The sequence below is a fragment of the Callithrix jacchus genome, chromosome 15, assembly GCF_049354715.1.
Source record: "Callithrix jacchus isolate 240 chromosome 15, calJac240_pri, whole genome shotgun sequence".
NCBI lineage: Eukaryota > Metazoa > Chordata > Mammalia > Primates > Cebidae > Callithrix > Callithrix jacchus.
Genome location: NC_133516.1, coordinates 74381232 through 74408759, shown reverse-complemented (window position 1 = coordinate 74408759; position 27528 = coordinate 74381232). Strand labels below are relative to the sequence as shown.

At 48.0% G+C, this 27528-nt stretch overlaps 1 protein-coding gene across 8 annotated transcripts in view; it reads right to left on the bottom strand.

Moving 5' to 3' along the window:
• Positions 1 to 27528, bottom strand: part of MGLL (monoglyceride lipase) — a 134252-nt gene that overhangs the window by 66062 nt on the left and 40662 nt on the right. For all 8 annotated transcript variants that reach the window (XM_078351812.1, XM_035274756.3, XM_035274753.3 and 5 more), the window contains one exon: positions 25669 to 25775. In XM_078351812.1, coding sequence (XP_078207938.1) covers positions 25669 to 25775 — 107 coding nt within the window. The remainder of the gene's footprint in view (positions 1 to 25668; positions 25776 to 27528) is intronic.

Sequence of the window (27528 nt, the reverse complement as noted above, 5' to 3'; positions counted from 1 at the left end):
CCCCAAACATATGGGGCAGAGTCTTCAGTCACTATGTACCACCTTCGCGCACCACCTGTATTATTATTTACCTGATATACTTCTTAATTACATACTCATGTTCCCTCACCCCCTTCAATTGATGTATTTATCAAAGACACTTTCTGTGACTATTGTTTGTAGAAAACCTGTCACTTCCCATAAACAGAGAGTAACTGGTGGAGATGGCCATTTGTCTATCCAATATCCACTTTCTCTTTTCTTCTTAGTAACTGAAACCTGATTTTATTAAGACTGGCAATGTGCTTAGGCAGGGCACTCTACCTCCCAGCCTCCCTAGCAATCATTGTGGCTATGTGATTAACTCCTGGCCACTGAGATACAGGATGACATTGATAGATGAAACTTCCAGAAAGCCTTCTTAAGTAGAAGATAGGTATCACTTTTTATATCTGAAATATAAATGTAATGTGATGGCTGGAACTCTTGCAGCCATCTCGGGCAAAGAGGTAAATGAAGCCAGATGCTCTAAGGTTGGGTAGCAGGTAGAAGATGGCCTCTTGATAAAATAATGGAGCTGTTATCCCAGGTGTCAGGTATGTCTTTTTATTCTGATATTTTTACATCCAGGGCCTTGCTGACTCGGGAAATTACCTGTTCTGGGGCTAATCAATTACTAGAGATAGTAAAGGTCTTACAGGGAAGCACATCTTTCCATGCAAACTAACTGGTCCAGAGCCCACACCTCCACTCCAGGCCAATATTCCTCTGCCTTCATCATCCCAGGGCCAAGTGTCAGGCAGCCCCTATACCCCAGAGCCCACAAAGTTATTCAAACTGGCTAACTGTAAGCCTGCACACCCCATCTCACCCATCCCTTCCCAAGGAAACCACGATAAAGATTCTTCTACAATTTTCTCTTTGTTCTCTCTGCCTCCTGATGAGCCCTGATGATTCCTTGCATGCCCCCATGGTGTGCTGTAGCCCCTTCTCTTGGGAACTGAGAGGAACAAGTTCTCTTTTTAATGGCAGCCTCTCCTGATGTGTTGGCCTCACCATACCTGGCAATACAACCTACATTTTCAGACATATGCCTGGTCTATCTCCAGACTTCTTTTCAAAATAAACTTTCTTATTTTTCTTTTTTTTTGAGACAGAGTCTCCTTTTGTCACCCAGGCTAGAGTGCAGTGGTGCAATCTCAGTTCACTGCAACCTCTGCCTCCCGGGTTTAAGCAATTCTTCCCTCAGCCTCTCAAGTAGCTGGGATTACAGGCACGCACCACCATGTCCGGCTAATGTTTTGTATTTTTAGTAGAGACAGAGTTTCACCATCTTGGCCAGACTGGTCTTGAACTTCTGACCTCATGATCCACCTGCCTTGGCCTCCCAAAGTACTGGGATTACAGACATGAGCCACTGAGCCAGGCTGAGAAATAAACTTTCTTCTTGTATAATTGACTGTTACAACTAGTCTTTATTTCTAGCAGCCAAACTTAATTCCTAACTGTAAAGAAACCACAAAATAAATACATATAAATAAGCAAAAAGCTACTGCCTAAATACTATCTAAAACCACCATGGCTGCTACCCTTGCAGACTCAGGCCTAGGTCGGTAGCTGGAGGGGCCCTCATCTTCCTAGGGAGACCTCCTCCATCCATGCTTCTGGACACACATCCCTACAGGTCCTCCCACCAGGTAAGGAATACCTGTCCCCAACCCGTAAATAAATGTTGGGCTTGGCCATGTGACATGCTTTGGTCAATGAAATGTGGACAGAGCGATGGCAAGAAAGTCCGAGTGCTGACTTTTAAAATCATCACCATCCTCATGTGCTTCTGCTGTTGTCCTCGAAAAGAACAGGACTCTCCTAGTCCACTGTTCTTGGAGGCTGAGAGACATGTGGAGAGAGCTGAACCCAACTTAAGGCCTGGAGCCACACCCAGCCAAGCTCAGTCTGAAAGAGCTGACCTCAGACACAGGAGAAAGCGTGAGTTGTTGTTTTAGGCTGTTGAGTTTTGGGGATATTTGTTATGCAGCAGTATTGTGGTAACTATTGGCTCAGTCAGGAAGATAGCAATCTACATATATTTATTGATTTCTAAATTTTAAATTAGAAACTGTCCTAGGCATATCCCAATGCCTGTATATAATATATAATCCACACAGACACACATGCTCACAGACATACACATATATATATAGAACCAGTGACATAGTTTCTGGCTTTAAGGAGTTGATGACTTAGCTCTGGAACTCTCTGCTTTCAAAGACCACTGAGATTAGCTCGATGCCCAGTTGTCTACTCCAGCAGGAATTGTACCTCCAAATGAATTGACTACACCAGAGAATTAAACTCTTCAATGAACTTCCTAAAAGAAAAAGCACCCAAAGAACCTTGGGGAAAATGAAGAAAGCCATGACAGTCTCATGAAGCTGGGGGACCTGCCTCTGAGAGAGCATTTCTTGACCCCAACCAGGGTAGATCTGAATCCCAGCTCAGGGTCCTTCCGACTCAGCTGCGTTCAGCCACAAGTCATCAACACTTTGTAAATGGATTGCTGACATGGGCATGCTGGGAAGGAATGCTCGATTGCTCATGCTAGTAGAGTACCTGGCACTCCTGTAGGTACCTGGTTAATGTTATTCTATCAAATCTGTGTGGCAGCTGCCTGGGGCTTCTGTTCCTGTTTTACAGAGGAGAAAACTGAAGGTCCTTGAGCCCTGTGTGGCCGGCTGCACACCACCTCTATCTCCTCTCCTACGGTGCTCTCCTCTCACCTCACCTCCTGTCTTCCAACTGTTCCTCATGATCCAGGCACCCTCCTGCCCCAGGACCTTTGCACTGGCTGGCCCCTCTTCCCCTAGTCATCTCTGAGGCTCCTCCTTGCCTCCTTCAGGTCTTTGCTCAACTACCACTTTCTCAGTGGGCCAGCTGCTTAAGCGTGGCCCCTGCCCCCACTGCCCCGCCCCCACCTCCTGGGTTTTTATTTGCTTTGTGGCACTTATCTCCAATGGACATACCCTAAAGTCACTTGCTGCTACTCATGATCTGCCAAGGCCAGGGACTGTTTTGTTCACAGCTGCATCTCCTGTGCCTAGCAGCAGGCCTGAAGTTGGCAACTGGGAATCAAGCTCGTACGTTACAGACTAAATGAATGAATAAATACATGAATGAGGCTTGGAGATGTGAAGGAACTTGCAAAAAAGTCAACAGCTGGACATTTTTCAAGCTAGACAAAAGCCCAGGTCTGCCTGGCTCCCTTAGGGCAGCCCCTGAGCCTTGTATAATTAAACTGTGTGTTCATTGTTAGCGCTGACAAAGTGCCAGTCTCCTTTCCTAACCATTTGGCTGCACTGAGCAAAGAGAATGGGGAAAGTCACCTGCAATTTTCTTTTCTCTCTTGCTCTTTAAAAGGGCCTTTAAAAACCAGATATGTGTTATAAAAAAGAAAACAGGGGAATTGGTCGATTTATTGTGTCATGACAAGCAATTGCTAGGGAGAAAAATATCATTCTTGAAAACATGCAGAAGTGCACTGGCTATAAGTTGTAAATGTGACCTCGCAGGTGATGATGTTCTGGGGGCCCCTGGAAGCTATTTCTATTGATTGATTGATTTTCTGAGACAGAGCCTTGTTCTGTTGTCCAGTCTGGAGTGCAGTGGCACGATCTAGGCTCATTGCAACCTCTGCCTCCTGGGTTCAAGTGATTCTCCTAACTCAGCCTCCCTAATAGCTGGGATTGCAGCCACACACCACCACCCCTGGCTAATTTTTGTAATTTTAGTAGAGACATGGTTTTGCCATGTTGGCCAGGCTGGTCTTGAACTCCTGACCTCAAGTGATCCACCTGCCTCGGTCTCCCAAAGTGCTGGGATTACAGGTGAGAGCCACTGCACCCAGCCCTGGCAGCTCTTTCTAACAGCGTACATTATTATAGACCACTATTCTGTGGCCCCAGCACCTGAGACATACAGAGTCAGGCGGCTCTCAACCCTTCTCTCTGCTATGTGTGACCCTGGCTAATGTCTCCAAACTCTCCGGGACTGTCCTTACCCATCTCTTGTTCCCCTACCACACCTGATGTGACCAAGGCTCTCAGCACCGTGCCTGGCACACAGTAGATGCTCAGTGGAGGTGAGTGCGCCTCTCTTCTGAATCATGTGCTCAAGACGGATGTCTGTGTTCACCTGCAGTCATTTAAAAATCTCAGCTGTGGGCATGTTCTCATGTCTCACCACACCTTCCCCTCCTTAGAGGTCATTTTCCAAGGAAGGGAAGAGAGAATGTTGTTCACAGAAGCGGTGCCACTTTATAGAGATTGTTTGAGCCCAGGGATCCTGATGACTTCGGAGACTGATGGTTCTTGTGTGGACTGCGAGGAAGGAGGAGCTTGACACAGAGCTCCCACCTACTCAGACCAGACCAGCCCCTCCTCCCTCACTCAACGCAGGGGCCTTGGAATCTGTCCCTTTGGCCTTTAGATGATTTTTCTCCTTTTTTGATAAGAAGGCTTCCGCTGAATGAAACTTTTAAGTGATTTTTCCAATTTGGTGGCATCTGCACAATAACTGAGGAAAGAAATAGTTATGATTATGGGGCTTGAATGATCCAGCACTTCTCCACAACTATGGGGAGGAGGCAGCTGGCCCCTGCCTCTCACACTAACTGTCTTTGCAGGCAGGCCCTGCTTAGACAGCTTGGTTTTCTGCATTAGAGAAAGGAAGCCAGTGGTGTAGCAGGGAGGGCACTGGATGTGAACACGGCTTTCAAAGAAAAGCAAAGGAAAGCTGACAGGAGGGAAGGGCAGAGCCACACAGAGATGGAAGCATCTGTTCATGGGACACTGTGTTTGTGCGGGGTCCTATGAACTAACGTTTCCATAGGAAGCCTCAGGCCCTACATACAGATGGGAAAACTGAGGCTCAGAGAGGTCAAGTGACTGTCCTGGCCACACGGGTACAAAGAATGGGCTGGGTCACTCTGCCTCCACCCAGCAAGGTCACATGACAGAACTCTGTGGGCTGAGCTCCAGTCATCAACAGGGGACCTACCTCTCTGGGCTCACAGCACACCACATGGGGCACATGGGTGCTGAGGAATGGAGGTGAAAGGACCTTGTTCTCCCTCTGGAGTCAGCCCCGACACTGGCTCTGTCCCTTGGCCAGGCTCAGGCTCCACCTTTGAGAGTGAGAGCCTTTCCTAGCAGAGCCTTGGCAGACGGTGAGGTGAGGAGCTGGCACGGCACCCCCGGCAGACTGCGTGTCGCGAGCTATTCCTGGAGCCGCTGTGGCACTTCTGTCAGATGATGCAGAAACCCCCGGGCCATTCGCCTGTGGGCAGCGCCCCATGCCAGGCTGCTCAGAGGCACAGCAAAGATGGAGGGGACACTGCTCTGATGGAACCTGCGGCTCTGCACCCCAAAGCATTTTCCCATAAGGCAAAGCTGTAGCAAGGTGCAAGAGTATAAGAATTTCAATCCGACTTTGCCCCCTGATGACTGTGTGGGCTTGAACAAATCATGCAGCATCTCTGAGCTTGTTTCCTTCGTAGAGATGTTGCCTGCCTTACTCTGCTGGCAGAGGATTAAATGGGGTGATCCATGGAAAAAATTACTAGCACAGAAGTCATGGATTTTTCCAGCTGGACAAGCATTATTTGATTTTCTTTAAATGGGCTCATCCTCCAGACCAAATTCATACCCACATATACAAGACTCCTGAGTGTGAACTTGAGAATATCCAAAGAAATCATCATTTCTGTGAAATGCCTTGTAATTCTGCAAGCCTTCACTGAGCAGCTGTTATGAGCAAGGTGCCACACAGATGTGGAGAGCAGAGGCCTCAGTTAATGTGTTCAGAGTTTCCTGTGGCCATCTACACTCTCCACACTAATCGAGGTGCCAGCCACCTGGGAGGGGGTTCTGGGGGAGCTGATGACCAGACTGCTTCACTTTCTGGAGCCCACTGAGCAAACTGGCTTCTCCCCTGCTGCTATGTCTTATCAGAGCCACTGTGTTGGAGGTACTGGTTTAGTTTAGGGTAGGGTGAGAAGCTTTGAGGGACGAGGGTGGAGGCCACCCCAGGGCTCTTCCTTCTCCAGCAAGCAGTATTAACCTCCACTCCCACAGCCAGGGTGGGAGCCACAGAACACCCGCAGACAGCAGTCAAAGAGGCCACTTCTGCACAGCCTGGACCAGAGACTGCAAACCGCCCTTCAAGCTGAATTTCAAGTGCCTCGTGTGTGCCTCCATGTGTTCCCCTCAGCAACTGGGCTACACCAGTCCACCACAAAGGCACTGATGATTTCCTCTTTTGGCAGATGAGGACATGGAGGCACGGAAAGGGCTGGTGTACAGCTGGCCGTGGGCAGAGCTGGTCAGCCATGCAGGCTGGCCCCTCCCGGTATGTCCCGCTCCTTGGGAACCCAGCTCTCTGGGGAGGGACTGCCGGGCAGATCTTCATTCTCAAATGCCCAGACAAGCACTAAACATGCGTGGTGCCCCCAGCGCACTTGCCAGGGAGCTGTGACTGCATGTGAGGATCCCATGCAAGGTTTGGGATCCATTTGCCTTTTAATTTCTCTCTTTACATCTAACTGGGGAGAAATCAAGACACCAAGAATGCAGTTTAATAGAGCAGTGATTTGGAATTCTGATCCTGGCTCTACCACTCCTGGCTTATTCTCTCTTCTGTAAAATGAAAATGACGATGGCTTTACCTGCCTCGGAAGCAACTTGCAGGAGTGAAATTAAATAAAGAATATGAAGCCCTTCAGAAAGGGCAGCCTGACAGTGCAATCTGTGGTTTATTATTTCCACGATAGTGACACGTGAAGCACCTTGTCTGCCGGCTTGCGGTTCTTTTTTCCTCCTCTTGAGGAGGACCTCGCTGGGCACCGCTCTGCTCCCGAGCTCTCTGCATCCTCCCTGCCTGCCCTGACAGTTGGCAGCATTACAGACATTTATTTTTAATTCTTGGTGGGCCAGCCATTTCCTGGTCACATGCTGTTAGAGCTCCCACTTCAGAAAGGCTCAGCTCACAAGACAGGCTCTGCCCATCTCCACCCCCAGACTCTCAAGGGCTGTGTGGAAGCAAAACCAGCTCTGGCCCTACCTGTTTTAAAGTTCCTTTGAGGAGCCCTTTCTTCTGGTCCACTTGCAGCCAGAGTGATTTTTGAAGCTTAATTTACTAAACAGGCAGGTTATCTGTTTCCATGTGTGGGGAACCTGGTTCTGAGAGCTGGGCCCTGAGATCCGGGTTCAAACCGGCCACCAACTGGTGGGTTCTCAAAGTCTGTCACCCACCCTCGCACAATGAGAAAGGGAGGTGCAGAGGCTTCCTTGCAGGTTCCTTGCAGCCCACTGCTTTGTCAGTGACCATCAAATGAAAGCAGCTCTGGTCATGACCACAGCTTCAGTTATAAGTATGCATGTAGTAACAGGTGCACTTGCTGCCTACTACTCTGGGCCAGGGCCTGTTCTAAGCACTTTATCAATGGTAAGTTACAGATGAAACCTCTACACCTATGTACCATTATTACTATCTCCACTTCACACACAGGAGGTGGGATGGGGACACCTTGGGCCAGATCTGTGTTTGTGCCCTGAAGCCGGGACTTGACTGCCTTCCCACCATGGCAGCCTCCCCAGATTTGCCCTTGATCTCCACGTGTGCTGGAAGATTATGGTGTGTCACTCTGATTGGGGAAAGATGTGTGATCCACCCTCCTTGAATGTCTTTAGGGAAATAGTATTTGGAGACAGGGAAAAAAAAAACAACTACACAAGGTCCTTATTACCTAGGCAGGGTGCAGCGGCGCATATTCATAGGGTGGCAGGCATGTGGTGAGTGTGCACATGCTGATGCACACCAGCAGATCCAGCCTGCCCCAGCAGCCAGGGGACAGGTGTGCTGGAAAGAAAAGGCTCCAGAGGGTACATCATCTCCAAGATGGATTTGAAGAGGCCAGTCTGAGGGTGATAGAGACAACTGCCAAAGACTGCAAAACGCTCTGGCACCAAGAAACCAGGCTGGACACAGAAAACACCCAGGCTGTACCCAGTCGCTGTGGTAGCAAGGACCACTCAGGCTCAAGGCCAGCTCTGACCCAGTAGAATGGGGGGCCTCACAAGCATGCTGCAGTGTGGTGGCTTCTGCTTGCCAAAGGGCCTGCCACAGAAGCCACGGCTGCCTGGATCTCGGACCCTGACTGAGCAACCCAGGTGGGGACATCTCCCTGAAGTCCCACATGGACCTGTCCTGAGGCCAACCCGGCCCCTGACCCTGGCTGGAGTGGACCTCCGCCTGTGCCCCAAGCTCGGCCACCATGGTCCTTCCATCTGTGCCACCTCACTGAGCTTCCTTCCTTGCCACCACTGCCCCCTGCTCCTTCTCCTGTTCCTACTGCCCTCCTGTCCTCAAACTTTCCCAGAGATGGAACCCTGTGGGGCTAAATTGAAGATAAGCCTTTTCCTTAAGGAGAAACTAAGTTTACTGATGTTGTCACAGTCATCACACCCACCTCAGTGTGCAGTCTCAGCTGCATGCTGGGGGGACAGGAAAGGAAGACCCAGGTTCCGACATGGGTGGAGGCAAGAGGCTCCACCTCAACCCTTCTCCCTCCTGGCTCTCAGACGCTCCTCCTTGCATGTCACCGTCTAAACTGCAAATCCCCAATGGCCATCACATGGCCTCTCTGGGTGGCACCCCATGCCTGATATTGAGGTTGCCTGAATACTACCCCCAGCTGTGGGTGAGAAGAGGTGCATGTTTGGGGCACTCACACACTCTCCTTATCTGTAATAATTACCACACCTACTCCAAGCTGCAATGAGGGTCAAAGCAATGTTTGAAAAGCTTTGCATGGACAATCAGGCATATAATAAATATTAATTAAATACGAATATCATCTCTCCCTCTGAGAATTCTTATAAATATTCCATGAGATACATAATATTATATCACTTTTCAAATTTGGAAGCCACACTAGTTAGCATGAAACCGTGACTGAAGTCGAACCAGGTCTTCCTGAGACCAAAAAGTAGTCACCCCAACATAGCCAATATTTATGGAGTGCTCTCTGTGAGTCAGGCCCCCCGCCTACGATAGAGGAGCTCATTTAATTCCTTTTAATCCCCCTGCTGACCCTATGGGATACAAAGAGACTTTGACTCTTCCCTTACTGTAGATGAGAAAATTGAGGTACAGAGAGGTTAGGTAACTTGCCCGGAGTCACATAGCAAGTAAGTGGTTAAACTGACTCAAACTCAGGTCTTTCAGACAACAAGGATTTGTTCCATACCCAAATATAACCTGCATATATGTTATAACTAGCTACATCTTTTCTCAGCTCTTGAACCACAGCAAATAGCATCCCTGGTGTGGAGAAGAATTTCCTTTCCTAGAATTATTCAGTCTTTCTTTTTAACACAGGATCACGTGTAAGTAATTTGACTTTTTTTCTCCTCCAACAAGTGACTCATTTAAACACTTCAGAAATGGCTTCTTCTGGGGACCTAGAGTGATGTCTGTTTTCTTCTCACCAGGAAACCTTAAATATTTTCATCTGAGAGACTGTATGATAATTTTGAATGAATGACTACGCCTTTGGGGTAAATCCCTTCTCAAAGATAACCAGGTGGCAAATTATCAGGCCTCTGGGCCCTAGCATGAGAAGAGACAGTGCTGGGTCTCCAGGAGCGTCTGCATGGCTTCTAAAGTCCCCAACACAGATCTGTGACTCCGCATTCAGATGCCACACCTGCTGTGGCCCTTGGAAGAGCCAAGTGTTCTTGTCACTTCAGTGAAGCTAAGTGAACAACATGCCCAATTCCTGTGGGAATAGTTTGGGGTTCACAGTGTACCTGCCACAGCAATCACCTCATAAATTTTTAAAAACAAGTTCAACAGTGGGCAAAAGAACAGAAACACTTTCCCGCAAGGTCACTGAAGGGAAGCCCAGAAGGCTGATGAAGAGGCTGCTTCCACAACAGTGTTCCTGCAGGAGCTGCCACACTGTGGGCCTTGTTGCTCCACATTAGCTAACCTGGGAAGCATGAACAACTTTCTATAGGAAAGATGGGAGCTGTCTATTTAATTTCAGGGAACTGAAAAAAAAAGTTTCTCTTCTCAGTCAGTGACTAATGTGTGGTGAAGAGAGCAGGGCTTTGTGTGTTAGGGAAGAGGACAGTATGGGGGCTTGTTGAGCACTTACTATGTGCCCAGCAGCCACTCTGCTATCAGCTAAGACATTTGTTTAATCATCACTGGGTAGATACTATGACTTAGAGTTACAGGTGAGGAAACTGAGGCTTAGTGATAGCCCCCGCAAAAACTACTTTGCTTTTAAAGTGTGTCTGTCTCCATGGATTCTCCAAGATAGTAACAAGGTCTGTGTCACTTCCTTATCCCACACCCAGCACTGACACAGCACACTGCAGGTTCTCATATAATAGCTGCTGAATCTGTTTATCACAAATATTGTGTGTATATTTCCAATTTTAACTATGTAAACACGCACCTTATTGAAACTAAATCCTAGGCAGAAAACACTCATAGTGCCCCTGGCTCCCTTCTCCTTAGACTTTGCCAAACCCCTCTCTTGAGGGGAAGCCCCAATCTGCTTCCTCAGTTATGCACAGGGTCACCTCCAAACTGTGCCATCCTGGCCTGTTTATCAGCCAAGTAGGAGCACTCTTATGAAGGATGTTGTGTCCTCAAAAACAGCATCAAAGAACTCCAAAGACAGTGGCTTTGTTGGTTTGTTATAGAGGATTCTGGAAGTTAGTTGTGCCATAATCAATGCAAAACCATATGACATAAATCTTTGTGACAAAAGATATTTGTAATGTGGTTTTTCTTTCAAATATAAAGCCTTAGTTTACTTAAAAAAAAAAAAAAAAAAAAAAAACTAGTTACGACCGGGTGCAGTGGCTCACACCTGGAATCCCAGCATTCTGGGAGGCCGAGGCAGGCAGCTCACTTGAGCTCAGAAGTTCGAGACCAGCCTGGCCAACATGGTGAAACCCCATCTCTACAAAAAATACAAAAATTAGCCAGGTGCAGTGGCATGCCCCTATAATCCCAGCTACTCAGGAAGCTGAGGCAGGAGAAATGGTTGAACCCAGGAGGAGAGATTGCAAGGGGCTGAGACTGTGCCACTGCACTTCAGCCTGAGTGACAGAGTGAGACTCTGTCTCAAAAAAAAAAAAAATTAGGAAATTATCCTTTAAGGCTTACCTTCTTTATATTCTCCATCATCACCAGCATCATCACTCTCACCAATATCACCATCACCATCAGCATCTATGAGTGCCTGTCATGGAGCCTGGATTTATTTAATCCCACAATATTTGTACCATTGCATCATGTTAGATAAGGCAATGGAGGTTCAGCGAGGTTAAGAAATTTCCCAGGGGTCACATAAGCAGTCAGTGGCAAGGGTAACATTCTTGCCTGCCTGGTTCCAAAGATTGTAAGCAATTCACTAATCCATGGGGCAGTCATAAAATCCCATATTTTATGGCTCATGGCAAGGAGCAAATAATTCAAAAACATATTTGGGGCTGGACCTCAGCTTGTGAGATTTTCAAGGGTAGGAGCACTGTCTCATTCCTCTGTCTAACCCACAGTGGAAGTACATAGTGGGCACTTGATAAATCTTTCTTGAATGAGTGAATGAATTGATTATTTAAGAAATTATAGATTATCAGAGTCCTGGGGGACGCTGTTCCATAAGAGTGTAAAATGTTCTCAAACAAATTTTGAAGCAAGCTTAACTGTAGAAACAGAACAGCAATTTGTAAACTTATGGTCTCAGAATGATGCTTTTGACAATATCCAGTGGGGCCAGGTTTTAGCTGTTAAGAAATAGAATTCAAACACTGTTCAGTACATGTCATTGGCAGGTAACTGGAATGTGATGGGGCTATCAATAATAATAATGAATAGGTGAATACATTAGACGCCAGAATCTTTGATAAACACTCCACCTAAATGACTGTTTAATCCTCATAACAACTTATGAAGTAAAAATTTCAATACCTTCATTTCATAGATGAGGAAACCAATGCTCAGTAATGTTCCAGTAACTTGTTCAAAGACAGTAGAAGATATTATGGACAAGTGTATGCCAATAAATTTCATGCCTTGGATGAAATCCACAAACTCCTTAAAAAACTGACACAAAAAGAAAAAGAAAATTGGGATAGTCCTATTCCTAGTTAAACTGAATTTATAATTAAAATCCTTCCTGTAAAGAACACTCCAGGCCTTGATAGCCTCACTGATCTACCAAACACTGAAGGAAAAAATAATAATGATCTTACACAAATTCTTTCAGAACTAACTAAGAAGGAGCACTTCCCAATTCGTTTTATTAGCCAGAATATCCCTGGTACCAAACCTGGAGAAGGACATAACAAAAAACAAAGGCTGAAGACCAAGGCCCTGCAGCTAGTAAATATCTGAACCAGGATTTGAGCCCATATCTGATGCCAAAGCCCATGTGTCTAACCATCACACAACACTGCCACTTCCTGTGCCACTTGCTTCTGTATAGCTGGTGCATGGTTTAGGGATCAAAGCCCTCATTTTGGAGATGTGTAATGACTACTGGAGTCAGAGAAATAAAACGTTAAAAACCGAGGCCTGACCTACTTTACTCTGATGTCCAAGATGATTAAGTAAGGGAGTATTTTCCCAACAGTTCCACTCTGACTCTCCCTTCTTTCTTTGGCATTTCCTTCTCCCTCCCCCAAACTGAAATGCCCTTTCCTTTCTTCTTCCTACTGCAGCTCCCTGTCCCATGCACCCCTCCCCTGTTCATGTCCAGGCTGAGGTTAGTTCTCCAAGCCCCAATGTTCACCTCTTTCAGGGAACCTAGCACATCACTCATGTGTCTATCTCTGGGCAGTGATTCTAGACTGTAATATCCATCAGAGTTGCTTAAGGGCTTGCTAAACACTGACTGCTGGTTCCACCCTGGAGCCTGAGAGTGCACACTTCCCACAAATCCCTGGGTGGTGCCACTGCTGCTCCTGCTGCTGCTGGTTTGACCAGACCCAGACTTTGAGAACCACTATCATATTCAGCCCCTCACATCAGCTCAGCACATGGAGTCTCTGGGTAAAACTCTGTTAGAAAGAATTGGATTGTCAGGCCAGGCACAGCGGCTCATGCCTGTAATCCCAGTACTTTGGGAGGCTGAAATGGGCAGATCACCTGAGGTCAGGAGTTCGAGCTCAGCCTGGCCAACATGGTGAAACCCCGCCTCTACTAAAAATTAAAAATTAGCCAGGCATGGTGGTGGGCACCTGTAATCCCAGCTACTCAGGAGGCTGAGGCAGGAAAATCACTTGAACCCAGGAGGCAGAGGTTGCAGTTAGCTAAGATTGCGCCATTGCACTCTGGCCTGGGTGACACAGCAAGACTCCATATCAAAAAAAAAAAAAAAAATTAGATTGTCTTTGACTATAGGTTTCTTACACATCAATTTTTAAACAACCGGCATCTCGAAAGTTCAACTAACCTGCATCACCTGGATACTGCCCTCACTTATTGCCATAGTCCACACTGAAACCACATGATGGGGGTAATGCATCCTCCCCATTTATCAGATGAAGACAGCAAGGCCCAGAAAGGCTGGTGATGGGGAGGCTGCCATCAGAGCCGAGGTCTTCTCCAAGTCCAGGGAGTACTGGACCCTGAGCTGCTGGCCCAGGCAGCTTAGCCCCAAGGGACTGAATACGTTTAAGTGACAAGTGAGCTCCAGGAGCCTGCAAGTTGGCATCCATTTGGTTCAGCGTTTCCCCAATGCCCAGACAGTGCATGCATATAGTGGGTTTCAATAAATACTCACTGAGTGGAGGGGGAACAGAGCAGCCTCCCTGCCTCCACCCCACAACACGCCCATGTCAGAGTCCTGGGGGTCTGTCCTGAGGATGCAGCAGGGCTCCTGTGAGTGCTCAGCTCCGTGCCCGGCACCCGCCATGGGCTGCTTTCCCCTTCCACCCATCATCTCGACGTCAACTAGCCCCGTCCCCAGGCCGCTCTGCCACAATAGCAATAAGGCACCTCTCTTCATAACTGTCATCCCTGTGGTTCACAAGAGCTTTCATACGTAATTTCTCATTTCAAATCAGAGAATTCTAGAAGTGGAAGAAACATCCTAAATCCTCAAACTCCTGGGTTCAAGTGATCCTTCCACCTCAGCCTCCCAAGTAGATGGGACAGGTGCATGCCACTGCACCCAGCTAATTTTTTTTGTAGAGATAGAGTCACATGCTATTGCCCAGAATGGTCTCAAACTCCTGGCCTCAAGCAATCCTCCCACCTCAGCCTCCCAAAGTGCTGGGATTACAGGTGTGAACCACTGCATCTGACCTGAAAAAAATTTTTTCGAAGTGAATCCTTTAATCAAATGAAATCTTCTACAGAAAAAGTGCTGAGTGGCCCTACATAAGGTGGGAAAGAATGCAGTGCCCAGCCCTCTAGGTTTCCAGGACCCTCCCCACAGTCCCTTGGAGGATATAGGTTCTCCAGGACAGTTGAAACTCCCCTCATCTGCTCCAGGTCTCTCCATCTTTCAGAAAGAACTGAGATGGCAGGAGGGAGAGTGCCATGCTCAAGGTGTGGGTTGGTCAAAGAACTAAGGCATGAGGGCCAGCGCGAGTCCTGTAAAATAACAGTGAGTATCTAAGAATATGGAACAAACTCGAGGAGGCAGGGCTGGACAGAGCAAAGCCAGGCCACAAAACCCTGTTAAATTCTTTATACATCTTTAACTACTTGGCCCATGATCCAAGATCAGAGGCTCAGTGACTTGCTCAAGGTCACAGGCTGGGTGCCCAGGATCACAAAGGTGAGTGCCAAGGGTCACAGGCTAAGTGCCCAAGGTCACAAGGCTGAGTGCCCAAGGTTATAAGGCTGGGTACTCAAGGTCACAGGGGTGAGTGTCCGAGGTCATAAACCTGGGAACCCAAGGAAAGGCTAGGTATCTAGGGTCACAGGCAGGGTGCCCAGGGTCACAAGGATGGGTATCTAAGGTCACAAGATAGAATGACTTATCAATTTACTCCTTCCTTTTATGCTGCTTGTCCCTGGTTAGGCCCCAGAAGCCTGCTTAAACCCCCAATGTCTCAACCCTACAATTTGTGCTAACCAGGCCCATGTAAGCAGGAACCAGGACTGCTCACTTCCTTGAGCACTCCCCCTCCCAATCCTGCCTCCTTAAAAGCCTGGCTCCTGGATCAACAGGAGAAGGGCCAGCTGCTCTCTGCTCGCCGTGAGCTTCGCAGCCCCAGAGGCCATTCTCCCTCGCTCATCACAAGGCAACTCTACTATTTCTGCCTCCTTCTGCAGCCTTGACCTCCTGGGCTCAAGCAATCCTCCAGCCTCAGCCTCCCAAGTAACTGGGACCACAGGTGTGAGCCACCATCCCTGGCCTCCTCCACTTACCTTTAAATGTTTCCATCTGCCTTAGGAAGAAGACAACTGTCCACCACTGCTCTGCATCATTCTAGGACTTAGTGCCACACTTACCAACTGCAGTTAACTTAAGGGGCGTTTGAAAACGTTAAATAGACCCCCTATGTTAATTTTAATCCAGGGTAACACAGCGTGTGTTTAAAACACCAGGGTAGCATGTATGTGGGGAGCGGATGGGTGGGGAACCTGAGCCTGGTGGTGACAGTCCCACCTCTCTTGAGAAGGGCTCCTTTTGGCCTCTGGGAGGTTCTGTTTCTCAACACAGTGATGGTGGGTCTCACACCAACGCCTTTCAGGGTATCTGAGCTTAGCACTTTCCTACTGTCCCTCAAAAAGCAAAAGGAAGGAAGAAAACCTGTGTTTATCAAACCCCAGGGCCTGGGCCAAGCACTCTTCATACTTCACCTCATTGAATCCCTGTGATAACCACAGCAAGCCTTATCAGCCCTGCTTCTTCAACTTAGGGGATTGTGCAAAGTTGCCAAGGTCACACAGGTAGTAAAGGATGAAGCCACAATTCAAGGCCTCATCCATCTGGTTCCAGAGCCCCTGCTCCTCCCCCGCCCCAGTGTAGGCAGCATACAGCATCGGTAGTTCACTTCTCACAGCACCCCACAGGCTGGTATTGTTAGCCCATTTTACAGATGAGGAGTGTGAAGTCCAGAGAAGCCCAGTAGCTTGCCAAGGCCACAGAGTAAATTAGAGCCAAGATCTGTCTCTCTAAAGCTGAACCTGTTTCACGTCTGTCCAAGGGATGGTGGAAGGAAGGTTGCATGAACTGTCCTGTACACTACCTCATGCCAAGCACCCCCACAGCACTCTTGAGGGAGTGGTCTGGCCACTCCTCATACAAGCAGGAAAGTCGAGGCTCCCATGGGCTAAACCCACTGACTCCAGCTGACCCAGCAACCAGGGAGAGGCTGGATTTGCGGGGGGCTCTGTGTGCGTCCAAAACTGCTACTTTCTGCCATGGTATGAATGTTGTGTTCCCTCAGAATTCATGTTGAAATCCCAACCCCAAAGATGATGGTGTTGGAAGGTAGGGCCTTTGGGAGGTGATAGGTCATGGGGTCAGAGGCCTCATGAATGGGGCTAGAGCCCTTATAAATGAGGCTGCAGAGCTCTCCAGCCCTCTTCCTGCCACATGAGGATACAGTGAGAAAGCATCATCTATGAACTAGGAAGTGGTTCCCTCACCAGACACGGAATCTGTCAGCACCTTGACCTTGGACTTCCCAGACTCCAAAACTGGAGTCTATACCAGAGGAATAGACCCCTGCTGTTACAGCAGCCTGGACACACTGAGGCACTCTTGGCAGATCTGAAGGCAATAGCTGGGCTCCGGCCTGGGCTGGTTTCCTCCCAGATGGAATGAGATGTTTGAGGAAGCCCCTTGTAAACTGTGAGGTTCTGTGCTTGTAAATGTTATTATTTTTGAGGGGCCCAAGAATGCTGTGGACTGCTGCTTAGAGACCAGGGTTCCCTAAAAGGGTCAAGTTCTAGGCCCATTGAAGTCGAGAGTCAAACAACTTGGGCTTGGATCTAGGCTCTGTCATGTAGAAGTCACCTTGGCAGGCGGCTTAACCTGTCTGTGCCTCAGCTTCCTCATCAGTAAGAGGGGAACAGCAGTCTTGCCTCCTGGCGGTGCTGTAAGGACAAGTCAGATAAGGTGTGAACACATAAACATAGTGTTGAACACATGCTGGGTGCTCAATACATGTGTCTTCTTAGGATAAGCCCTGGGGATCACTGTAAGACAGGAGAGGACTAAGCAGGTGGAGTGGCACAGGTTGTGCCGGGCTGGCTCTGGACTGGGACAGTGTGATGAGGGCTTGTTAAAGGAGTGCACCTGCTCTCATCTTGCTGCATTAAGTGGCACCCACACAACATGTGGACTTAAGGGAGGGACTCTGACACATGCACAAGGACTTGAGTTAAGCATGATGTGGACTAGAGCTCAGCCTTCAGTTTCTAGAGGCAGATGTCGTTACAAGGAGACTCAGGCTCACCACTGTTGGGCCTTCCCTGTCTCTCACCTCTGCAAAATCTTGTTGCTTTCACCTCTGTGTCTCTCCGCTTTACTCAGGCCTCTTTATTCCTGTGGTCACCACCAAAGTTCATGGCTCGGACAGGTCTGATTGACACTGCCACACAGCTCACAACAAGTCCCTCCCAGCCTGGTTGCCCAACGTCCTCCCCACACTCCCTGCCTTCGCCCTGCAATCTGTCTTCGCACAGCAGAAACCACACACACAGCATATGGTTCCCCTGCTCACAGCCCTCCCTCCAGTGGCTTCCAACATCCCACAGTAGCCTCGGCTCCTTCTTGGGCCCACAAGACCCCTGCCCATCACCGCTCACCTGCTGCTCTGTCTAAGCTCTGGCCATCCCGGCTTGCTGGTGACCTGGAAGCACCCAGCTAGTTCCTGCCCCCGAGCCTTTGCACTGACTGTTCCCAGCTCTAGACCCCCTCTGACACCCAGACCTTGGCAAGAACGGGTCCAACTGACTGCCACTGCCTCCTGAAAGGCTTTCAGAACTGCTGGGCAGAGGGAGCCCCTCTCCCTGGCAGCCTCCTGCTGCTTGCCTCCCATGCTCTTGGCAGAACATAACATCTCTCCTTATTCACTCATGTCTGCCTGGCTCACTGCTGGACCTCTGTACCTAGAACAGTTAGGAGTGCAGTTGGGCAGTCAGTGAATATCAAAGAATGAAGGAAGAAGCGTTCCTTCACCAGAATACTCCTTCTCTGTATTTCCCTGTTCAATTCCACCTCCTTGAGGAAGCATCCCTTGAAGTCTGGGACAGAACATTCAATAGCCACAGTGTCTCCCTGCACCTTGCTTTGCAAGTGAGCTGGCAGGTTCTGTGTATCTGATAGATGCCTGGGGTTGTGTATGGTTTGTTACACACACTCTCTCAGTGGTCCTCAGCAGCAGCAGCAGCAGCAGCAGCAGCAGCAGCAGCAGCGCCCCTGGGGCCTATTAGAAATACACATTCTTGAGCCCCATTGCAGACCAACTGAATCTGTATCCGGGGTTGGCTCAGCCATCTGGCTTTCACAGGCCTTCCCAGAGACACGGCTGCCACTGGAGTTTCAGACACTGTGCTACCTCATATTTGTCCCCACAGCCACAGAGCAACCCTGTTATTATCACAGTCCTCATTACAAAAGAGCAACTCAGCTGCATGGAGGATTCTGTTTTGTTCAACAAAAAGGCAAATGACCTCATATCAGAGAGGGCATATAAACTCATATCTGAGATTTACACCAAATAAACTCAATGGATTTTCGGCAAATGTGGAGGTCTGGGTATGCTTAGTAGTGAATGAAGAGTGAAGAGGAGGAGGCAGGGGGAGGAAGGGAAGGAGCTAGGGAACAGCAGGGACCCTGGGGGTCTCCAGGTGGCAAGGTCCATACTCCATAAGTCGCAGCAAGTGCACTGTCACCCACCCTCAGAGTTGAGCCCCCAGGAACTCTTGAAGCCTTAAAGGGCAGCTCACTCTATTATTTTAATTCTCATATTTACTAAGGCAAGAAAAACTGTTAACACATTTTTCAAACATTTCAAACAAAAATATATTACTTATGACTGATGGCAGTCTATTTTAGAATATTGCCAGCAAGCGACCTTGACTCAAATCTGTCTCCCTGGATGAAAAACACATGAATACAATTATTCCCCGTGAATTTCCCAAATACTCTTCTGACTGGGCAGGACCCACCCACCAAGAAGAACCACGCATAACTGCTGACCATAGATGTTTCCTCAAAACGCCCTCTTCTCACTTGCCCCAGCTGAGTTAAAAAAAAAAATACACAAAAAACACAAAGCCCTCTTCAACACTTTCCTTCAAATACTTGCAGATAATTAATACACTGTTAATCAGTTGAGGATGGTTCCTTTATACTTTGTAAATACAGAGGAGGCTTCTCTGGCCCCAGCAAGTGCACTTGGAGCCTCAAGTGTATGTTAGGAAGTCAGGAGGCTACTCCCTGGGGAAGGGCCCTTTCCTTTTCCAGCGACTGCAGGGAGCGGGCCTGCTGGTACCCTCAGCAATGAAATGGGCCTCAGAGTTCCACTGTCTCTGCAGCAGCACCACCCGGGCGGGGCCGTGTGTGCCCTCTTCCTGAGAGTCCTCCTCACCCCCTCAGGGTGAGACCGGCCCTTCTGCCTGCATGGAAGGCCAAGGGGTTTCCGGTGAGTCACTGCAGCAGCTGGCAGACCCAGGGACGAAGAGAATGCCAGCCCCGGTTTTCTCTCTGCTATATTTAGAAAGTCACAGAAAATCCCATCTTCTGGTGTCCTCACCTGTTCACACATGGTGGCAGCCCCTCCATTTCTGGCTGCCTGTGCACCTCTCCCTCATGGGCCCTGCCCTAGGGCCCCCTTCCTGAGGATCCTCAAAGTCTCCTGGTGGCCCTCCCTCCTTCCAGGCCCCAGAGCCCTTCCCAACAGCAATCCTGTCTTCACTGGCTCCAAACTCTGTGCCTGTGTGGGCTCCTCTGCTCGGTGGTGGTTCTCAACCTGGGCTGCACTTGAGAATCACCTCATTTTAAAAATTCTGATGCCCAGATCATACCAAAGACCAAATAAATCAGAATCTCTGAGGGGTGGGAGACGGGGAGCCCAGGCTTCAGGATTTTTTGACTCCCCAGTGATCCTAACAGTAGTCAAGGTGAGAACCATGGCTCTCAGCGATTGGGCTCCTTCCTCCTACTGACCCAAGCTCCCACTCTCCCAAGATCCAGCCACCCTGCTAGCCCTCCAGGCACTGAAGATGCCCTGGGCCCTGGAGGTGCCACACCCCTGCCCAAGATGCATGCCTTGTGGTGCCTCTGTCCTGGCAGCACATCCAAAGCACTTTCAAACTTCCCTGGCAGCTCTCCACCCACTTGGGCACCAGACTCAGAGGTCCAGTGGCCACACTGCTGGACCCTCTGCTCATTGAGGGGATCTGGCAGTGCCCTGCTTACGTGGATACCTTAATGTGGATGTTCTACCCTTAATAGTTAAAGCATTTCTGGTGTAATCTGTTTTGGCTTATAAACTCTTTTCCAGTCCTTCAACAAACACTGGTGATGCCTCCACTTCCTGCTCAGTCCAGGAATGGACTGAGCTACACAAAGATGATGAGAAGGTTCTCGGGGGAGGGAGAGGAACGAATGGACAACACAACGGAAGACACCGGCTTTGCCTGCCTGCAGCTGGCTGCCTTGGCCTAAAATAATAGTTCCTGCACAGGATAAACATGCTATAAAACACCATGCCCTTACAGAGGGACTGCTCGCTTTCTCTGGAGACGATGGATCATGTCCTCATTAGGACAACAGTTACTGTGTCCATGCATGTCTTCTTGCTTCATACCTTATCTCACTCTTCACAAACACCCAGTTAGTAACTTCAACCAATACTTACGGTGCCAATACTAATAGCTTTCGCATCAAAACCTCAAGAAAGAACATAACGATGGGTGAGATGAAAGGAAACCCTGTGAGTGAACTGAAATTTCCATAAAAGACATAAAGTAGAAACAATTGGGGAAATGCTCATTTAGTAATAAACCTGGGAGTGTGGTGTGGCAGAGATAGATAGCCACCAGCATTGTCTGCTCTCTGTGTCTACCTTACCAGCAGAAGTTTCTGTTGTTTGGTTCAGTAGTTAACAAATTACAGTTCCTGCCTCCCTTGCAAATAGGCAGAGCTCTGTGAACAGCACTGGTCAATGCGGTGTGGATAGAACCTGCCCAGGATTTCTAAGGAAGGCTTGCCTTCCTAATGGAAGCCCAACCCTTTTTCTCTGTCACTTCCTGCTTCATTTATCTGTTAGAACATGAGGCCGGAGCTAGTGACCACATGGATAAAAGCCACATGCTAAGTAGTACCAGCTGAGAAAACTACAGATGGAGCCCTGGGCATTGATGGTGCCATGGAGCCCTTGCGCCTGCCTCAGACATCACGTGCCCTGGAAGAACATGAAACTTCCCTTTGCTAACACATGTGCAATGAGAATGGGTCTGCTTGATGACACAGCCACAGATTCCTCACATATAAAATAGGTGGGGGGATAATAAGATTAATTGTTATGAGAAATTAGAGATCATATAAGAAAAGTGCCCAGTACAGAACCTGGCATGCAGTTAACACTGAATAAAAAGCAGGAATCATAATTTTCACTGCAGGCAAGCCATTCAAACCCACGAGGTCATTCTGTACAAATTCTGAGGGTAAAATAGAAAACAAAGTTAAATTAGATGCTTATTGAATACGACTCTGAGCCCACCAATCTCCCAAGAATGCTACAGACACAGTCAGACTGCCACAACCACGGCGCCTGGAGGTTTCTGTCTGAACAATGAAATACTGTAATGCATTGAGCAATGAGATCCATGGCAGTAAAATCAGTTACCATCGGATTTATAGAAGCCAGTGTTTCCATAAATTGTATCATAGAAACCAGCAGTGAAACCGCCGTAGGTAGCTCTGTCTACTTTGTAAAGCATTTTCCTACCTACTGCTTCACTGTATCTTCAGAACAGCCTATGCAGGCCTGAAAGGTGACCCACCCCACTCAGGGCAGCCGTGCCGGGACAAGGACCCCATGCTGGGACAAGGACCCCGTGCCCCTAACTCCCAGCCTCAGTCCTGTTGTTCCTGCTCAGAGCCCTGGGTCACATCCACCCGGATATACAGCTCAGCAGCGGGTCTACATTGTAGCTGGACAGGGCAGAGTGAAGGGGAAGAACGCAGCACACACTGCTGGGCCTTGATGCATTATCTCACAACAATCTGTCAAAAATGCCCTGACATTCTCCCAACATTTGCTTTATTTCATTTTTTTTTTTTTTGTTTTGAGACAGGATCTTGCTCTGCCCCCAGTCTTCTGCCATAGGACAGCATTATCTTACCCATTTGGTAGATGAGAAAGTTAAGACTGGGGATAGTTAAAAAAGGTCCAGATTGCACAGCTTGAACTCCCTGTTGAATCAGCCCTGGACTGGGTGTATTAATGTCTCAGCCCTTTTGCTATCTGGGATGAAGGCTGCAGTCGCATGCTCCCAGTGACACCCTGGAGTGCAGATGACAACATGGCTAAAGACATGGGAGGTTTGGGTGTTGGAGTCCTGGAGGTGCCATGGGCAGTGCAGCAGTGTTTTCAGGTCCATTTTCAGTCTTCAGTGTATCTCCAATGGGCACAGTAAATGCCCTGACATTCTCCCAATATTTACTTTATTTTTTTCTTTTTGAGACAGGATCTTGTTCTTTCCCCTAGGCTGGGTACAGTGGTGTGATCATGACTCGCTGCGGCCTTGAACTCCCAGGCTCAAGTGATCGTCCCATCTCGGCATCCTAAGTAGCTGACACTATAGGTACATACCATGGTGCCCAGCTAATTAAAAAATTTTGTTTTGTAGAGATGAGATCTCACTATGTTTCCCAGGCTGGTCTCAAACTCCTGGCCTCAATCAATCCTCCCACCTCAGCCTCCCAAAGTTCTGGGACTACAGGTATGAGCCATTGTACCTGGCCTGTTTTATCTAAATTTAAAAGCTATGTTGGTCTGGGCACTGTGGCTCACACCTGTAATCCCAACACTTTGGGAAAGGGAGAAGAGTGGGTCACCTGAGGTCAGGAGTTTGAAACCAGACTGACTACCATGGTGAAACCCCATTTCTACCAAAAATACAAAAATTAGCCACGCATGGTGGCAGGAGCCTGCAGTCCCAGCTACTCTGGAGGCTGAGACAGGAGAATCACTTGAACTTGGGAGATGGAGGTTGCAGTGAGTCAAGATCATGCCACTGCACTCCAGCCTGGGAGACAGAGCAAGGCTCTGTCTCAAAAAAAAAAATAAATAAATAAAAGCTATGTTGGAGAGAATGCAGTTTGCATATAGCTCTGTAGGCATTTGTGCCTGGAAACATTGGTATAGAGTGATAAAAGAGACCAGGCTTTAGAATCAGCCTTTTTTTTTTTTTTAGAAAAGTCTAGACAGCTGTGGCTGTAGTAGAGCAGCATAGGACCTTACATAACCTCAGCAATGCATCAGGAGCCACACCATGGGCTCCAGGCCTTATTAAATCAGAGAGGTTTGCTGTTAAAATGCAGACCTGGGTTCAAATCCTCCCTTCCTGACTTACTAGCACATTTCTCAGCAAGAAGGAAATATAGCCGAGATCACCAGCCAGCAGTATCCGCATCCCCAGCCTGCACAAGATCCCCGAAATGGCAGCCCACTTACTTGGATTCCTTCTACTAAGCAAGCCACAGTCATTTTCATCCACAGACAACGAAAGTCACACACACACAGTCAACTGGATTCATTTCTTGGATTAAACACTTCCCTTAGGAATTTGCCAGAGATTTCCATGAGTCATTCAAAAAGCTTGAAACAGGTGAACACAAACAACCATTTTTGCACTATACTTAGAATGTCACAGAGAGCTCTGTCTCAACTTAGATGTTATTTTGGAAACATCAAAAGGTGGGCTGTTTCTTTTCTCCCTTTATTCTAAAAAAAAAAAGGAGGCTTTTAAAATTGTTTTTCAAAGTGCCACAGTCAGACAAAATAAACAAGGAACAACATTTACTTAATCCCACAGATTTGGCCAAGTTTTATCTGATGAGAAGGTGGTTGGTGCTAAGATACAAAATAGATTCTTGGGATTCTAGTCGCATAGTACAAATATTCTTTTCCTTCGGGATGTCCCTAGAACATAATTATGATGAGAGTAACAAATTTTAAAGGAGACAAATGCAATAGGAAAGAAAAATTCCTGTGCTTTTTATGTGTGAGAAGCGCCAAAGTTAATAATGACATAGTCCCCATACTAAAAGCCTCGAAGATAATGCTTGAATATTATTTCTCAAACAGTCTCACAAATATTACCAGGATATTATCTATCAAACAGTCTCACAAATATTACCAGGATAGTCTGCAAAGCACTAAGGAACGTCACAACTATGATAAGAAAGGATTAGTCAATATTGTCAGTTACGAGGATGCTTGTATATATCCAGCTGAATAAGAGATCCTGGCAAATCACATTTGCAACTTTTTACCTACAGAATGTCCCAGCAAACATTTTACCCCGTGCAGTTTCTCTGTACAGATAAGGCTTTCCTGAATTTACAAGGACTCCCAGGCCCCTGTCACTGCTCCCCTGTCCCTCTTTTCAGAGACATCACTTAATTATCCATGTTCAAATCATATAAAACAGAAACAACATTTCTGGATCTGGGCCACAATGATAGAATTTTACATTGAAGCTGCGGAGAAATCACCATGTTCAGTCATGGGAAAGTCTTAATTTTAAAAAGTGTTAGGCAAAGAACTGAACTGGGAGACTTCCCAGCCATAGAGAATGTTGCAAACATGATTACAAAAGCACAAAGCACATACCGACTCAGGCAATGAACATTGCATTTTGATGCTTGTGGATTTTGTTACAGGACAAAGAATCAAAGACTTGGCCTGGGTGTGTGTGTGTTTATGTATGCTTATATATGTCTATATGTATGTGTGCATGTGTGTGTAAATGTGCATGTGCGCAGGTATATGTATGTGTGTTTACATGTGTGTGAATATGTATGTGCACATGTGTGTGCATGTTTGTTCAGGTGTGTGTGCATGCATGCATGTGTGTATGTGTATGTATATGTGTGTGCACATGTGTGTATGACTATTTGCCTGGGTGGGTATGGGTATGTGTCCCTGTGTGTGTGTGTGTGTGTTGGGTTTTCTTGTGACCAATATGACCTGTTGAGGCTTCTACTATTCTCCTGGTCTGAAATGCTTTAGAAACCTTGTGTGCTTAAACCAGGGTTTACATTGTACTTGAACTGACTACACCACGTCCATTTGAGGGCACTTGGAGAAAACCAGGACCCATTTTGAGAGAAAGCACTTTATAAATTCAGGAAAGAATTCCTTGGCTTGAGGCAATTTCTGAGATAAACATATCTAACTTTGTTTTTTCAGTTGAGGTTTCTAATCAGCCTGCATTCAGTCTCAGACTCTACAGAATCTGCTGCTGAGACATTTTTTTTGTTTGCATAACTACATTCTTTTACTTAGAAACATCCGTGGGGAATAGACGAATTCAGAAGGAAGGATGCTGGCGGTGAGATGAACTAGAGAGGGAGATCTCCAAATTGTTAGGGCCCGGCCAGCTCCCATGGCATCCTGGGACACTCACCGTGGTCATGGGCAAACACCAGCAGGTCCAGCCCCTTCAGCATCTGAGCTAGCTCATCGTAGCGGCCACAGTGCTCCGCAGCTCCATGGGAAACAAAGATAAGGGCCCTGGAAGGACAAGAAGGGAGCCTCGTTAGAAAAGCCCAGGGCCAGCGCCGTGGCTCGCGCCTATAATCCCAGCACTTTGGGAAGCTGAGCAAGATTCTGTGTCAAAAAGAGAAGTGAGTTGTCCAAGTCACATGGCAAGTTGGCAAAACACCATTCAGAGTATGTTACTGCTGGCTTTTGGGTCTCAAAGAAGCTGTTGTAGGGCTCAGAGCACAAGCCATGGAGTCAGGACAGGTGTTGGCTCAGCGGAGGCCCCCACCACCCGATCTGGGACAGCCCCTCCCAGGCCTTTCTGCTGGGCCCTGGCCCCTCCACACATACCCACCGACCACTACTCTGGTTCCCCAGTCACTTGCCTGCTTCCTGACACCCCACCTTGACATCAGCTCACTACCCTCTGAGGACAAGACCCCAAAGCTGCATCCCAGCTGAGCAATTTGAGCAGGGGCCCAGCTGAGGACATGGACACCTCATTCAACAGCTGTGTTCTTCCTATGACTCTTTTCCGACAGGATGTATAAGGGCAGAACAGCATCGGTTTATTTTATCCTCCTTCGTATTTTATTCTTTGAGTATCACTCAAAGCTACAGCATTAGCCCCATTTTTCAAATCACCTTTGCCACCTGTCTTCCCTGCCCTTTTCCTAAAAACACCAGAAAAATGTTCACGCCCTCTTCACTGCTCCATAGAATGCCCAGCCACCTCCACTCTGCCAGATGTGAACTTGTGTAAATGACAACTGCCCACCTGACATTTCTGGGATTGGCTGATGGGATTTCTTTCCTACATTTCCCTTGGCTACTGAGGAGCATGACTGGAACCTCTAACTAGTTAGCATCTTCCATCTTCTAAAGGGGCTGTGCTTCCAGAAGGGATAGCTCAAGTACTTTAACCCCCTTTGGGAGCGCGGCCACTGCTGTCATAATTCAGCCTACTGTTAACGCAGATGGACAAGTCATTGAGCTGGATCATGCAACTAGCTTGCCTCTCATCCAGCCAGGGGTCACCCAGCAGAAAAGGACTTCGGGGTTCCATTTAGCAACCAAAGAAATGGCACAAGGCATTGTCACTATGCCTGGAATTGCCTGTCAAGAGAATCCAGCCCCAAGTCAATATGTGGAAAAATATGTGGTCTCTTACTCTACAGCAATTCCTTCTAATCCAGAGGTTCTCAACTTTGGCCACACATTGGAACTGCCTGGGTAGCTTTCAAGAAGGCTAATGCCTGGGTCCCACCCCCAGGGGACTTCTGGGTTTGATTGCTCTGGGGTTGGAAAAGCTCCTCAGCAGTGCCAATGTGAAGCCAAGGAGGAGAAGCACCTGTTCTCATCACAGTGTTGAGTTTGGGCCACAATGCTGCTCAGAGGCTACATGGAACTTAAGTCTGGTGAGAATGCAGCCATTGTGGAAACACAGGGCCCCCTTAGAGCCACCGATCTCCCTAGGGGTTATACTGGGTAGACCACAGGTTCTAGCCATAGAAGCTGATCGATACCGCCATCCCACTGCAAGCGGTGGGGCCACTGCCACCCTTCTCTCTGCACAGGAAGGGCCCATTGGCAGCACCTGCAGGCTCAGCCTCCCCACAGCCCCACACTTCCACCCCCAGCCCTGGTCAGCACCCTGAGAGCCACCATCAGACACCTGGATTCATTCTGATCTTCAGCTTCTGTTGTGGTAAGTGGATTTCTGTTGTGGTAAGTGGGTTTCTCCTTAGTGCCTGGATTCAGATCCTGCCTGGACCCTGATTCT